At 37.8% G+C, this 15,245-nt stretch overlaps 2 protein-coding genes across 3 annotated transcripts in view; one reads left to right on the forward strand and one right to left on the reverse strand.

The window, feature by feature from the left end:
* The window catches only part of LOC123875800 (synaptic vesicle glycoprotein 2B-like), a 46,805-nt gene extending 42,333 nt beyond the window's left edge, over positions 1 to 4,472 (forward strand). For both annotated transcript variants that reach the window (XM_045921840.1, XM_045921839.1), the window contains exons 9-10: positions 3,831 to 3,958; positions 4,341 to 4,472. In XM_045921840.1, the coding sequence (XP_045777796.1) occupies positions 3,831 to 3,958; positions 4,341 to 4,384 (172 nt within the window). In that variant the 3' untranslated portion in view covers positions 4,385 to 4,472. The remainder of the gene's footprint in view (positions 1 to 3,830; positions 3,959 to 4,340) is intronic.
* Positions 1 to 15,245, reverse strand: part of LOC123875801 (hemicentin-2-like) — a 357,222-nt gene that overhangs the window by 291,130 nt on the left and 50,847 nt on the right. The window lies entirely within an intron of this gene.

Consider the following 15,245-nt stretch of genomic DNA (forward strand, 5'->3'; position numbering starts at 1 on the left):
AAAGGTAGATAAAGGTCTCAATATCTCAAACGGTAAAGGAGTGGACTGAAAACCGAAAGGTCGACGGTTCAAACCCCGCCCGTTGCACTATTGTCGTACCTACTCCTAGCACAAGCCTGACGCTTAGTTGGAGAGGAAAGGGGAATATTATTAGTCATTTAACATGGCTAATATTCTTTTAAAAAAAAAGGTAGAGACCTTTCAATGAATCTTTGAGTCTATGATATATTATGAATAATATTGTGTCGACTTCTATAACACACTCGTATTACCCCTATTTATAACAGAATCTACGAAAAAGCAAAACTTCTAACTCAATAAGTTGCGCTTAATTTAGACTTAAAGTTTTATGAAGTTGCAAACAAATAAAATGATGTGCGATAAATATAAAAAAGATAAATTAGATATTTCACGTCCAATCACAATAGTACCTCATAAGCTTACCCGGTAAATAATAAAAAAAGTAAAAAGTAGCAAAAAATAAAATGGCATGCGATTAAAAGGTCTCAAAAAATTGTGGAGTCTTATAAAACTAAAATGAGTTTGAAGAAAAGTCTTGATGTGTCTATAGTTCTAAAAATAAGACTCAGCTTTTAAAAACGCGAAGATCAAGCGAGTGATTGAGATGAAAAGTCCATTTGAAAAGCTGACACCGTCGCCTCGACTTTGCCGGGCCCTATTTGAGAATGTCAGAGTTACTTCACGGTCGAGGGCACCTTCGCATTATTAAAATTAGACAAGCAAAAAGGTGTCTCATTTTCTAAGACAATGTATACCTGCCCGGCTAGCATGGGCAGTAGATAAAAATTATATCCCCCGATTATATCCACTGATGTCATAGAAATCAGTGGATATAATCGGGGATATAATTTTTATCTACTGCCCATGCTAGCCGGGCAGAGGTGGGTTGCTACTATGAAATCATTTTCATTTGGTGAAATTATTATTTAGTGATTTCGCAGGCAAGGCTCGATAGCTCAACGGTTGAGGAGCGGACTGAATTCCGAAAGGTCGGCGGTTCAAACCCCACCCGTTGCACTATTGTCGTACGCACTCCTCGCACAAGCTTTATGCTTAATTGGAGGGGAAAGGGGAGTATTAATCATGGTTACTATCATGTAACCTTCCCGTATTTAGATAAAAAGGAAAACGCCTGTGAACTGTCGAGGACAAAAAGGGGGCGTATAACAGAGCATAGCAATTTATATGTAACAAAAGACCGTCTAAGATAATTATATTGTAGCATCGCCACATAAGTCACGGCTAACCAAGACATTAGATGCAGTGTACTCTAAATGTATTCGCACACACAGACGACACTAATCCAACACTGTTCTAACTCTAACTTTCGGTTCTCAAGCTACTCGACACTGGCGAAGTGCATTGTGCTGGGCTGATACAACAACAAGTGTACTAAATTAAAAATTTATAACACCCTCAAAAAGTGAAGGTCACAGTAACTAAACGGCTGAACCGATTTTCTTGGATTATAGCTAAGAACACTCTCGATCAAGCCACATTTCAAACAAAAAAAATGGTTGTCTGTAAAGTCGGTTTACTGACGATAGTTGAACGTGACAACAAAGGCCGATTGTGCTTCTTTGTCGCTCGTTCCGCGCTCTCGCTTGCACTTCAAGCCTTACATGGAACGCCACAGAGCGAGGTAACGCCGTATGAGTCATGTTTTTTGTGCGTGCAGCCGGCTCTATCGAATTATAAGACGTTGTCACGTCAAAAAACTAAATTAAAATCGGTTCATTAGTTTAGGAGCTACGATGCCACAGACAGATACACAGATACACACGTCAAACTTATAACACCCCTCTTTTTGGGTCGAGGGTTAAAAAGCCACCAGACAAGAAAAGAAGAAGGAAACTTTCGGTTCAGTATCAACAAGTCTTTGACCAGGAGATTATAAGCCTGACGGTCACCAGTGGACAAAATAGCGTCAATAAGCGTCGTTAACGAGTGGGTACATCCTCTCTGCGTCAATTAAGATGGAAACAAATTATCGGACGCAGCTGACGGTTGCGACTGGTCACCTCAACTTATAGGTATTTGGATAGTAAAATGTACACTGAACTGTGCAAATTATCGGACATAAGTAGCGGACGTAAGCTTTGGCCGTCTCGGACGTCCGACAGAATTGAGGCCACAGCGTCTTGAACGACTGTGAACACCTATCTGTCGCAACTGTTAGCCATGGCTTACGGATAAGTCCTATAGTTTGATTCCGTTTTGACATGGCAGTGCCACCAGTCATAAGAACGTTGTCAGCAAAGCTCGTTCAACGGAAGATAAACGGATCGGAGTTGGCCATAAGTGTACGACGCGTGGACCACGTATGGTCTCAGAGTTGGCCATAAGTGTACAACGCGTGGACCACGCCTGGTCCATGCCTGCTTTGTTGTTTAATTAATGTTGAAACTTCCATCGTAACGAACAGGATATAAAGCTCACATTTCCATGCTTTACTGCGTCGGCATTGAGTCTGTATAATGTGCGAAGACCTTTAATGTGTATGTGTCATCTTAATGGGTCGGCAGAATAGGAGCCTAGAGGAATATTAAACTAGATACCAACTAGTTCATATGAATCCAGAGTCGCCTTGCAACTATACGATGGGAGAATTTAGTGGATGCTATTTCATCGAGATTATTACTTGTAGACTACTGCAAGTAGGTTCTATCATCGTTAGGTACGAGAAGTAATAGCGAGTTCTGTTTTCATAGAAGTTTCTCAGCGTATTGTTTACTAGCTGACGCCCTCGACTTCGTCCGCGTGGATTTAGGTTTTTCGAAATCCCGTGGGAACTCTTTGGTTTTCCGGGATAAAAAGTAGCCTATGTGCTAATCCAGGTTATTATCTATCTCCATTCCGAATTTCAGCCAAATCCGTCCATTAGTTTTTGCGTGAAGGAGTAAAAAACATACACACACACACACACACACACACACATACACATACAAACTTTCGCCTTTATAATATTAGTGTGATGCTTTGTACGAAATTAATTCCTGCTTCACGTTTCTACAATCGACTATCGTATACCGCAAGGCATCGTCAATGCATGACAAGTCAAGATGGCAATCGGTGACGAGGCGGGGAGACGCCCCGCACACACGCACATCACCCGCGCTATCCCGCACCGGGCCAGCACGGGTGCTGTGCGGGTGCGTGGAGCATCCCTATCCCGGGTACTATTGGGTACATACGTAGTCGAAAGACTACGGACAAGCACGAAGCGATTTGCTCCTCGTTTCTGATTTGAAACGCCTTTCTGGCCTCTATTTCTGCTACCAAATATATTCCTTCAAGTAAAGAGTGAATAGGTATATCTTCTAGACAAGCGCGCTCCATATTAGTCGGCATCATCACTTGACAGTCGTTTGTTTAAATTAAGTTAACTAATGCATGCTCTTGACTGCTATCATACCAAAGTAGGTGATCATGAAGCCCAAGGTGGAGCGTGCTTACCTAGAAGGTCACTAAAGAAGAGTCTTTTGAAGGTCCCAATATTGTGATTGGTGGGGAACACGGAAGCCGGAAGGGCATTCCATATACTAGCAACGCGTACCTATTAGAAACGATGACGTCCCGATAATAAAGGTCTGATTGCAACCAAGCGCCAGTCGGTAAATTAAATTTTCGGCGCTTTTTCTGCTAGAGGCATCGATGTAGCTAGAGGTCTTCTTAAATGCTTAAGTTTTACCAACCTTGACTAACTGGTGTTTGTTACCCAGTTCTCAAAAAACAAACGTTTTTCTCTATCTATTAAAAAAGTTGCTTAATGCAACATATGCCTTACCTGCTTTGTTACTTTTTTTCAGATCCTTGGCAATTGGAATGGTAATGATGTGGGGTCGAATCGGCAGCTTAGTAGGAAACGTGCTGTTTCCAATACTATTGGATATGGGGTGTGTTGTACCCTTCTATACTTTAGCAGGGACGATGGTAGGTAAGTATGTCAATTTTCTCAAACATGCATGGGAATATTATCATTATTTTCAAAAAAAGAACACGCGAAGTATTGACTTTTCGGACAAAGAAAATCAAATCCATTGCAGAAGCGTTTTTTGAATTTGGAACATTACAACGCCACTGCAATGTTGTATGAAACAGTAGGTTTAGGAGCTACGATGCCACAGACAGATACACCCGTCAAACTTATAACACCCCTGTTTTTGGGTCGGGCGTTAAAAATGGGACCTTCCACAAATCGGTACAACAGCGCGCAAATCTGCAGTAAAGTCGTCAAAACATACTTTGCAATTGCTAAATTATCTTCGTAATCTGATTTAAGTATTAAAGTATTAAAAAATCTCTTTTTTCCGTTTCAGGTATTACTTTTTTAAGTTTTGTTATACCAGTGAAGAAGAATTAGTTATAATTAATATACATATAGTATTATTCTATGTTTTTGTAAATATTAGTAGGTAATTTTAGTTTTTTATATTAATAAAATAACGTAACAAAATATGTGTATTATTTTTATTTTTTCTGTTTCTTAAACCAGATTTTTCTATAGTCTCGATAGATCGATAGATCATTGAAAAACCGTTAATTTCAATTGATCGAATAGTCACAATTAACTGCTCGAGCAGCAGACTACGCAGCATTGCTCTGTTTAGACGTCCCCGTCATATCCGTTAACAGGGCTCTCTCCGTCTCTCGTTTCATACAATCGTAGTTCCAATTTCATTTGAATATTAAGCAACCAAAGTCCATGAAATTTTGCAGACATATTCTAGAAACTAATATCTGTGTCTGTGGTGTTTTAGATTTTTCTAAAAATATGTAGTTTTAAATTACAGGGGCTACAAGATTTGTATGAAAATTTTTAAGACCGCGTAACTTTGAAACCGAATATTTTAACAGAAATCTGGAAAACCACAGACATAGATATTAGTTTCTAGAATATGTCTGCAAAATTTCATGGACTTTGGTTGCTTAATATTCAAATGAAATTGGAACTACGATTGTATGAAACGAGTGACGGAGAGAGCCCTCTTAACCAACTGTATCAAGTATTGCTAGGCTGTGACACCGGTCACAATCTTCGCAATTCCAACTATGTTCAGTAAGTCAAGATGGATTCAGATTAAGCATTTCAAACTCGAACTTGTAAACTTGTTCTGTATTTAGAGTCAAAGCCAAAGTTAGAGTCCGCTGAATTCAGCTTTGATAAATAAGTAAGCTCAGACAACTGTCGAGCTCAGGTACACCGAACAAAATGTGATGTTACACTAAAAATTCCTAGGATTTTAGCCCCTATTTTAAGAAGCTTAAGATCTAACGTAATTTCTTCTTTTTCTGGATGCGAATTGGGATACTGTATCGGGGTCACCGAGATCCAATTTCTTTGAGGATATAGTTTCAAGTTTATTGTTTCAAAGTGCCTGGGCGAATGAGAAACTAACTTTAGTTTCTTTTAATGAAATTGCTTGTACATGCAAAAGGCTTACGCTTAACTTGTCCACTTTATTTCTCTTGGCATTTTGTTTCTTTAATTTTTAAGCGTCGTCGTCGATGTTAAGTTTGTGAACTAGTTTCAGTATTCCGTTATTGAAGATAATGAAATTTATATAATTTTCTCTATCACTACCTATATTCAAAATGCGAAAATATGTTGGTTTGTTGGTTTATTGGTTGGTTGGTTTATTCTTCAATCACGTCGCAATGAAGCAACGGATCGACGTCATTTTTTGCATAGCTGTAGTAGAGTGACATAGTCTTTTTTTAAAGAATATTTGCCATGCTAATCATGACTAATACTCCCCTTTCCCCTCCAATTAAGGGTAAAGCTTGTGCCGGGTGGGTTTGAACCGCCGACCTTTCGGAATTCAGTCCGCTCCTCAACCGTTGAGCTATCGAGGCTCTAATAATATTAGTGTGCACTATGATTAAGAAATGTTTGGTAGGAATCTATTTATGAAGGCTTCACTAAAATATTTACTTTAACTAACTTGAAACTATGTGAATATTTGTAGGTAACATCAACCATAAAATTGCTCTACCATCCTTGGGTTGAATATCGTTTGCACATCATAAAACTACAAGGTCTATTTTCATTTACGAGACCTACTCTGAGCTTTGGCGAAATTTTGATTTACTGGATGTTGTTATCGACATTCGTACTCACCTAAAGCAATTTTAAGGTCGACTATTTACATAGAGACGCAATGCGTCACGATTCACGTAGATATGTATTTACAGCTATTTCAGGTAAGTATCCAAATAAAAAGGCTTAAATTTTACGTTTTTTTTTACCCAACTGCGGCAAATCCCAAAAGTAGAGCTAGGTATTTGACCTGTATACGTATGTATGTCCGTTCTTATGTCTGCTCATAGCTATTCAACAGCTAAACTGATTTTGATAAATGATACGTCATTAGATTTGTCTTGACCACACGAGTGTCACTAGGTACATACCTAAAATTCTTAAAAACCAAAATGTAGGATTTGTGCAAACCTCAGTCCAAGTCGACGTTTTTAAAAACTTTTTAAATTACTAGGTAGGTACTTGTTCAAGTTATCCATACTAATAATTATAAATGTGAAAGTGTGTCTATCTGACTGTCTGTCTGTCTGCTACCTTTTCACGGCCAAACAGTTTAACCGATTCTGACGAAAGTTATAGAGTTATATCCTGGGGATGGACATGGCTACTTTTATCCCGGAAAATCAAAGAGTTCCCACGGGATTCCTAAAGACCCATCCATTTAACCGATTTGTATGAAAGGTACCGAGGTAGCTTGCGTCCCTGTAATTGACATAGGCAACTTTTTATCCCAGAAAATCAAACAGTTCCCACGGGATCTTTAAAAACCTAAATCCACGCGGACGAAGTCACGGGCATCCTCTAGTTAATTATAAATTTGAGCTTTCGGTTAAATGAAAAAGTGGGTAGGATGTGTTTCAGGATTTTCAGAAATCCCATCACCTCACCGATTTTCAAAAATTCCACTTGAGCAAAGCTGGGGCGGGTCAGCTAGTTACAATTAAGAATAGCTTAGACTACCTTAAAAGGAATGAGACTAAAGAGATTTCACCATTCCATTACACCCACCGTCTCTTTAAACAGAATTTCGTCGGAAAGGTTACCTAAATTACGCAATCCTGGAACTGAAGTATTTTTGCCTTCCAAGACATTTAAGGAGATCCAAGGGAACTTGGGGCCCTCAATTAACATAAAAGCTTTTCTTTTTCATTAACCTAATGATTGTTTTGTTAAATCTTCGTGAATGTTTGTCCGTTTAGGACGACGTCGACATGAAACTTACGAAGTTCAGGATTAAATTACAATTTTTGACGTGACAACGTCTTATAATTCGATAGAGCCGGCTGCACGCACGAAAAAACATGACTCATGCGGCGTTACCTCGCTCTGAGGCGTTCCATGTAAGGTTTGAAGTGCAAGCGAGAGCGCGGAACGAGCGACAAAGAAGCACAATCGGCTTTTGTTGTCACGTTCAACTATCGTCAGTAAACCGACTTTACAGACAACCAATTTTTTCGTAGAAATTGTAGGCAAGAAATTGGGTAGGTACTTCTAATGGAAACTGATTGTTAGAGTCTGAATAGAAGCAGACGTTATGATGTTATTGACACATTTTACCCTTTTAATATTTTCTACATACAACTACATTAGTAGAGCAGTACCTAACACAAAAAAAAAATCTACTCTTAAAATAACATGTCAATCCCTTTGGACGAAATGAAGTTAATATAGTGCTCTCTCTACCTAATTCCATACAAAATTCAAAATTCAAAATTCAAATTATTTTTATTCAATTAAACTTTTACAAGTGCTTTTGAATCGTCAAATAACGTACAAAAACAGAGAGAGCGCTACATTAACTTATTCCGCGGATACGGTATAGTAGGTAATAGTAGGTACCGATCTGGGGTACGGATTTAATGAAAGTGCCATCGATCTGGGGTACCTACGGATTTAATGAAAGTGACCCCCCAAACCCCTTCCAAGTTTGCCCACTTCCATCTTATACTGCATCATCACTGACCAGCAGGTGAGATTGCAGTCAAGGGCAAAGTATTTATTACTGGATCCATATAGTAATAAGTAGTCTTAAGGTCCGTATAATAAATTATTAGTAAATAGTAGTAATAGTAAGTATTAAAACATGTGGTAACATTCACTCAAAAGAAGCTGAAAATAACTAACCTATTTAACTGAATAGAAAGCCTCTCAAAGACTCTGGGAAGTCTGAAAGCACATCGAAGTTTTAATCGATTTGTCGTTTGCCCGAACCCAAACTAAATGATAAGAGGTAACAACTTCACTAACGAACTTTAGGAATTAAATTTGAAAGCTGCTAAAACTAGTCATACTTCTAAGTTTTCATAATATCTATCTATTATAATACTAAAGGCAAGAGTAGAATAGATATCTAGGCAAGCACGCTGAAACTTAGACTTTATTATTGCTTTCCACTGACTTTTGACGACTTGCCTGGGGGTCTCTCTGTCACTCGCTCCATACAAACGTAGTTCCAATTTCATTTGAATATTAAGCAACCAAAGTCCATGAAATTTTGCAGACATATTCTAGAAACTCAACATCTCTTCTCAGAATGAGAAGGATTTAGGCCATAATACGCCATCATGCTGACCCAGTGCGTATTGGCAAATTTCACATGTTTGAGAACTTTAAGGAGAACTCCCAGGTACGCAAGTTTTCTCGTTGTTTGTTCCTGAGTTTGTTGTGAGCTCTTCTTTGACCTGGGCGCATTTGGAACCCTCGTAGCTTTAGTTTTAAGTTAACGTAACTAATTATCATCTTATAGGTAAGTATATCATCTTACAAATCTAATTATTCTGACCATCAAAAGGAGTACAAAATAGTACCTACTTTGAATAAATAATTTCAGTTAAGTTTGAGTTTGATATTTGATTGCTTAGGTAAAACGCACATAACTCCGAACAGTCAGAGTTACGTACTCGGAATCGAACCCCCGATCTCTCGAATCTTATTAACCACTAGTCTATCACGACTCTGACAGATACCTACTACCTAGTGTACTTTGCATTTTTGACGTGACAACGTCTTATAATTCGATAGAGCCGGCTGCACGCACGAAAAACATGACTCATGCGGCGTTACCTCGCTCTGAGGCGTTCCATGTAAGGCTTGAAGTGCAAGTGAGAGCGCGGAACGAGCGACAAAGAAGCACAATCGGCCTTTGTTGTCACGTTCAACTATCGTCAGTAAACCGACTTTACAGACAACCAATTTTTTGTTAAAGTATGGAGAACGAATATTTTTGCAACAGTAGGTATACCCTTATAACCAGGCTAAGAAAAGGTTCACTGTAAATAACGTCAGAGAATATTTTCCAGGGTCTCTCTATTTTAGATGACATATAAATAATGTGACATAACGTAATATGAAAGCGTAATCAGGATACATGAAGGGACGGACGCTGTTATTAAAGGACGTAGGATGATGGTATGCAAGATAAATACGACCGAATATTATGAAAATACATGATACCATCTCCCAATCCAGTTATAGGGATTGTGATATGGGATCGCATCCATTTAGGGAGGAATCGCTCTTCGGGTACTTTTGTTTCAAAATCCCCACGACTACCCAAAAAATTCAGAGTGTATGTGGCCACAGTAACCTCTCAAGACTAAAATATAGCAATGCAATAGTGTATGTGCAAAGATGCACAATCTATTCCCTCGCTTGATAGTCCGATGGGATGGCAATCCGACACGACGCTAGTGAAATCAAGCGCAGGAACGACGACTTTTCATGCTTATATTGTAAGGGGGAAACACTAAGGAGGCACTACTAGAGTTAGATAGTGACTATCTGTGTGTTTTCTTTGTATTATTTTGCGGCTAAAAAAATGTTTGAAGGCAGTAGTTGAAATGAAATTAAATAATATGCTTTATTTTTCAACAAAAATGCAAAGAAGCCACTTTGAAGCGATCTGATCTCTTCATTATTGGCCTTGCTAATATGATAAAATATGTGAAAGTGTATCTGTCCGTCTTTCTGTCCGTCTGCTAGCTTTTCACCGCCTAACAGATTAACCGATTTTGATGAAATTCAGTACAAAGTTAGCTTACATCCCGGGGACCCCCACGGGGGTTACTTTTTACCCCAGGAAATCAAAGAGCTCCCACGGGATTTTTAAAAACCTAAATCCAATCGGACGAAGTCGCGGGCATCAACTAGTTAGGTTAGAAATAAAAGAATGTTTCCTTTGAGTGAAGTACTTTTCCTTCATGTCCCGTTTGTTTTTCCACCCTGTATATTATTATAGTAAGTGGGTAATACAATGATGAAGTCAGAAAATAATTTTCTAGAACAACAAAAAGATTTGAATATCTGATAACACGGGCAATAAAGCCCCTAACTTTTATTTACTTAGAACTGTCTGTGACGCAATCCCCAGTAACTTATCGAGATCAATTCCGAAAGTTGCCAAAGATTGGGGCAAAACGAAAATAGATTTCCATCCACATGATTTCAGGTTTTTGGGCAAGTTTTCGCCCATTTGTATCCTATCTCTCGACCGTATATATTACAGGTAAGTGATATACGAATGTCGTGGCTCATGGGCTATTTATTTTCGGACTATTTTTCTCACTTGTTCACACAGTGTAATAGTTATTGGTCTTGGTGTAAGTACCATATCTTGCTAGTTTTTTTTTGTCTGGCGAACAATTTCAAATTCATTAAAGGATGGAATTATTTCGAAAGGAAGATTTTTTTTTAAAACTGTGTCACACATCACGTCATGTTATGCATAATGCCACATTTACATGAAAGCATTTTTATCGCCCGTTTAAAAACCGTCCAAATAGAACGATTAATGTATTCCCAAGTATCGGTTCACACGTATAAATGCGTAGACGTGTGAATATATACTGGGTTGGGAATACATTTGTTCTTATAAATAATTTTTAAATACATACCAAAAATAGCGAAACCAGCAGGAATCGAACCTGCGTCTTCTGGACATTTGTTCTGTTGGGACAGCGTTACAATTGTATGAAATGAAGTTACATTTGAAACTTTTGTTCACGTGATTTGCCTCATTTTTACGTAATCAAGTTTTACGGATAAACCTCAACAAGACACCCCAAAAAATGATCAATTATCACACACTAAAGAATGACCAAATAGCCATAACCGATTTGGTTTAATTCTCTAATTTGCCCCTCAAAAGTAAACCTCATATTCAAAATTCATTATTTACGTCACGCGTTCGTATTTGGGTCACAGATATTTCTAGTATGTATAACCAAATTTTAACGAATAGATTTGGAGCAAATTGACTGTGACAAACGGAAAAACAGACAGACAAACAAGTGATCCTATAAGGGTTCCGCTTTTTCATTCAGACATACAGAACCCTAAAAAGCCTGTTTATAAGGAAAGAGCAGATTTTAACTTTGAAATAATATCACTCTTAGTCATTAATTCCGACTTTGCACCTTGGGACGTAAAAATGCTTCACATCACTTGCAAAGTCTGCATTTATAACTTCCCTGCAATATAGCGCTAAAATCTCCATAGACTGTAGTCATAACGGTGAACGACCTTAGTTACTTATTCCTGGCTCCAGGGGACACCTGGCTGGCTAGATAGCTTAATACCCTGAATCTTGATTAACTTGAGATGAACTTCCATTCCAAGCGAAGATATTTGCATGAGATCATTCTAGGCAAGCGCGCTCCACCTTAGGCTGCATCGTCACTTGTCACATCAGGTCTGATTACAGCCAAGTGCTAGTCTATGAATTAAAAAACAAGAGATATAAAAAAATAAGTAAATATATCAGGTAAATATATCAGCTAAATACAGAAAAACAACAGTTACAGGTAAATTTAGAATCCAAGAAAATGCAAAAATGATTAAAAATGCAAAAAAACCCACTCAACATTATGTACACAAGGGATAACTGTGACAGTTAATTTTTCAGCTGATCGAAACCCTTTCGTTTCTGGGGACTGAACTTTCGTTTGTGGGAAACGCTTATTTTCATCTTATTAGTAAATAATTGTATTATTTTTATAAACAACCGATTTTATTTAATTGAATAAAACTCCGTCATAATAATATCCGAATATTTCAATTTTTTTTCGATTAGAACCAGACCAATGCACCCGTAGAAAGAGCCATATAAAGAGATGTCGCTGTACTCAAAAATATTTTTTTAAATAAATGTTGTTTATCGCATTGGTATAGCTGGGAACTATCAGAAGGTTCAAGACCTAACTTTTATTGGTGCAAATTCTATGACTTTCCAGATAAGCTATATGGAATATTAAACAGGATATTCCAACACAAATTGAATACCTACGCGCAACTGAAAATTTCTCCAGTAAAATATTTGTCGTCTTTGCTATTTAAATAAAAATGTGTTTTTAATAAAATGGTAGGTTTCCCGTTTATATTTAATTACAGGATGCCCGCGACTTCGATTTAGTTTTTTACAGATCCCTTGGGAACTGCTTGATTTTCCGGGATACAATGCCTATGTCAATTACAGGGACGCAAGCTACCTCGGTACCTTCATATAAATCGGTTAAGTGGATGAGTTTTTAGGAATCCCGTGGGAACTCTTTAATTTTCCGGGGTAAAAAGTAGCCTATGTCCGTACCCCGGGATATAAGCTAACCCTGTACTAAATTTCGCCAGAATCGGTTAAACTGTTGGGCCGTGAAAAGGTAGCAGACAGACAGACAGACACACTTTCGCATTTATAATATTAGTATGGATTGTTGATTACTCGTAACTTTAGAATTATTTAACTTCTGAAAACTCTCCTCTGTAAATCTATCTGCAGATTGCTTGAGATTTGATCGCAAAGTTTTTTGCTCTCCTGTAAAATTGTTCATTTTAAAATCATCTAGTTTAACATAAAATATTATTTTACTAGGTACCAGCTAATGATGCCAGAGATATGAATTTGTCTCGTTTTAACTCTAAGTAAAGTCTTGATTAAGTCAAACAACGCTCAATAGGAAGAGGGACAGGTACAGGTTGTAACAACACCCCCGACAAGTGAAGGTTACAGTAACTAGAATAGAGCTGATAACTTTCAAACGGCTGAACCGATTTTCTTGGATTATAGCTAAGAACACTCTCGATCAAGCCACCTTTTAAACAAAAAAAACTAAATTAAAATCGTTTCATTAGTTTAGGAGCTACGATGCCACAGACAAATACACAGATACACACGTCAAACTTATAACACCCCTCTTTTTGGGTCGGGGGTCAAAAAGAATATTACTTCCGTAAACAGGATATCCTCATCAAACATCTGGCAACACTATTCGCGATGCAAAAGTTTAGCTGAATTGCCGTTGAATAATCTAAAACGTACTTCCGTGCATTTTACATGAGGCGAAAAACAATGAAAAATGCCGGCATCCGTTTTGAGTTTCCGCCATGTTGTTTTGTTTGTTTTCACTGTTTATGGCTTGCTCTCCTTTCTGTTACGATTTTATGTGAAATGATAAATTATAAAAGTAGCTAGTAGCGTAAGGCTCTTTTCTACTGCATCCGGTTTTAATCCGAGAAAATTCAGATCTAGTAAATTCGGATCGAAACGGGATGTCGATTTCACACTACGTCCGCTTCAACTTGCAATTTTTTTTTTTAAAGAATATTAGCCATGTTAAATGACTAATATTCCCCTTTCCTCTCCAACTAAGCGTCAGGCTTGTGCTAGGAGTAGGTACGACAATAGTGCAACGGGCGGGGTTTGAACCGTCGACCTTTCGGTTTTCAGTCCACTCCTTTACCGGTTGAGCTATTGAGGCTATATATTGCTTGTGTATTCTTGAGACTGGGCGCCACCACATGACCACACCACCCATGACGAAACAGATCGGTTTTAACATTTATTAAGGTACTTATTAATAATGTGCGATTTTTTATTTATTTATATATTATAATGCTCTAACACGAATTAATTATAATTTCATCTCGCCAAACTGCACAGCATCTGTTGGCGAAGGCAACAGCGTGGCAGCATTACACCGTGCCCTGAACTTATCTATAGGTAATACTTACCTTTTTTAACCCCCACCCAAAAAGAGGGGTGTTATAAGTTTGACGTGTGTATCTGTGGATCTGTGTATCTGTCTGTGGCATCGTAGCTCATAAACTAATAAACCGATTTTTTTGTTTTTTTTTTGTTTGAAAGGTGGCTTGATCAACAGTGTTCTTAGCTATAATCCAAGAAAATCGGTTCAGCCGTTTGAAACTTATCAGCTCTTTTCTAGTTACTGTAACCTTCACTTGTCGGGGGTGTTATAAATTTTTAATTTACACTTGTTATTATTTACCTACTCTAATGTATTATCTAGTAATACAATAAACGAACGTCTCTACGCCAATAAACGAATACCTTTCTGTTTTCCTTATCACCCGTCATTAATACTAGATACCGGATCAAGTCTATAATTTAACAAAATAATTGTCTATACTCGTACGTGGAGCTTATTAACTCTCCGCAAACGGACGTACAAAAATATACCCAGTTTATAAATCCCGAATCAGTTTCTGTCGTAAAATGAGGTCTCTATCCACCAAGGCAGGAATAAGTTATTCATAACGTCGGGCGTTGTCAAGATTCCCCACTCTAACGAGACAAAATGCCCTAAAAGGCAGTGACATATTATGAGACAGAGTTTTTTTATTTATCTTCAACCTTTCCCTGTGGAACAAACAACCTGAAAACCCGTACACTCCGTACGCGCTTTTATTATGGGAGGATATATATCTTAGACTTCTTTAAAAAATTAGAAAAATTATATAGTGGGTACTTATCGCGGTTTATCCATTAATTGTATTATTTATTTAAACAACTTTATTGCTTAAAACTATGACAAAGAATAAAATACAGGAAAGATTTACAAACAAAGAGCGACTTTATCACTATAGCGGTTTATATCAGTTACAAGTGTAAATTAAAAATTTATAACACCCCCGACAAGTGAAGCTTACAGTAACTAGAAAAGAGCTGATAACTTTCAAACGGCTGAATAAATTTTCTTGGATTATAGCTAAGAACACTCTCGATCAAGCCATCTTTCAAACAAAAAAAAAACTAAATTAAAACCGGTTCATTAGTTTAGGAGCTACGATGCCACAGACAGATACACAGATACACATGTCAAACTTATAACACCTCTCTTTTTGGGTCGGGGGCTGAAAATGAGATTTGAGGATCGTGTGTCGTGCCGAGTGATGC

This window comes from Maniola jurtina, chromosome 20 (genome assembly GCF_905333055.1).
Source record: "Maniola jurtina chromosome 20, ilManJurt1.1, whole genome shotgun sequence".
Taxonomy (NCBI): domain Eukaryota; kingdom Metazoa; phylum Arthropoda; class Insecta; order Lepidoptera; family Nymphalidae; genus Maniola; species Maniola jurtina.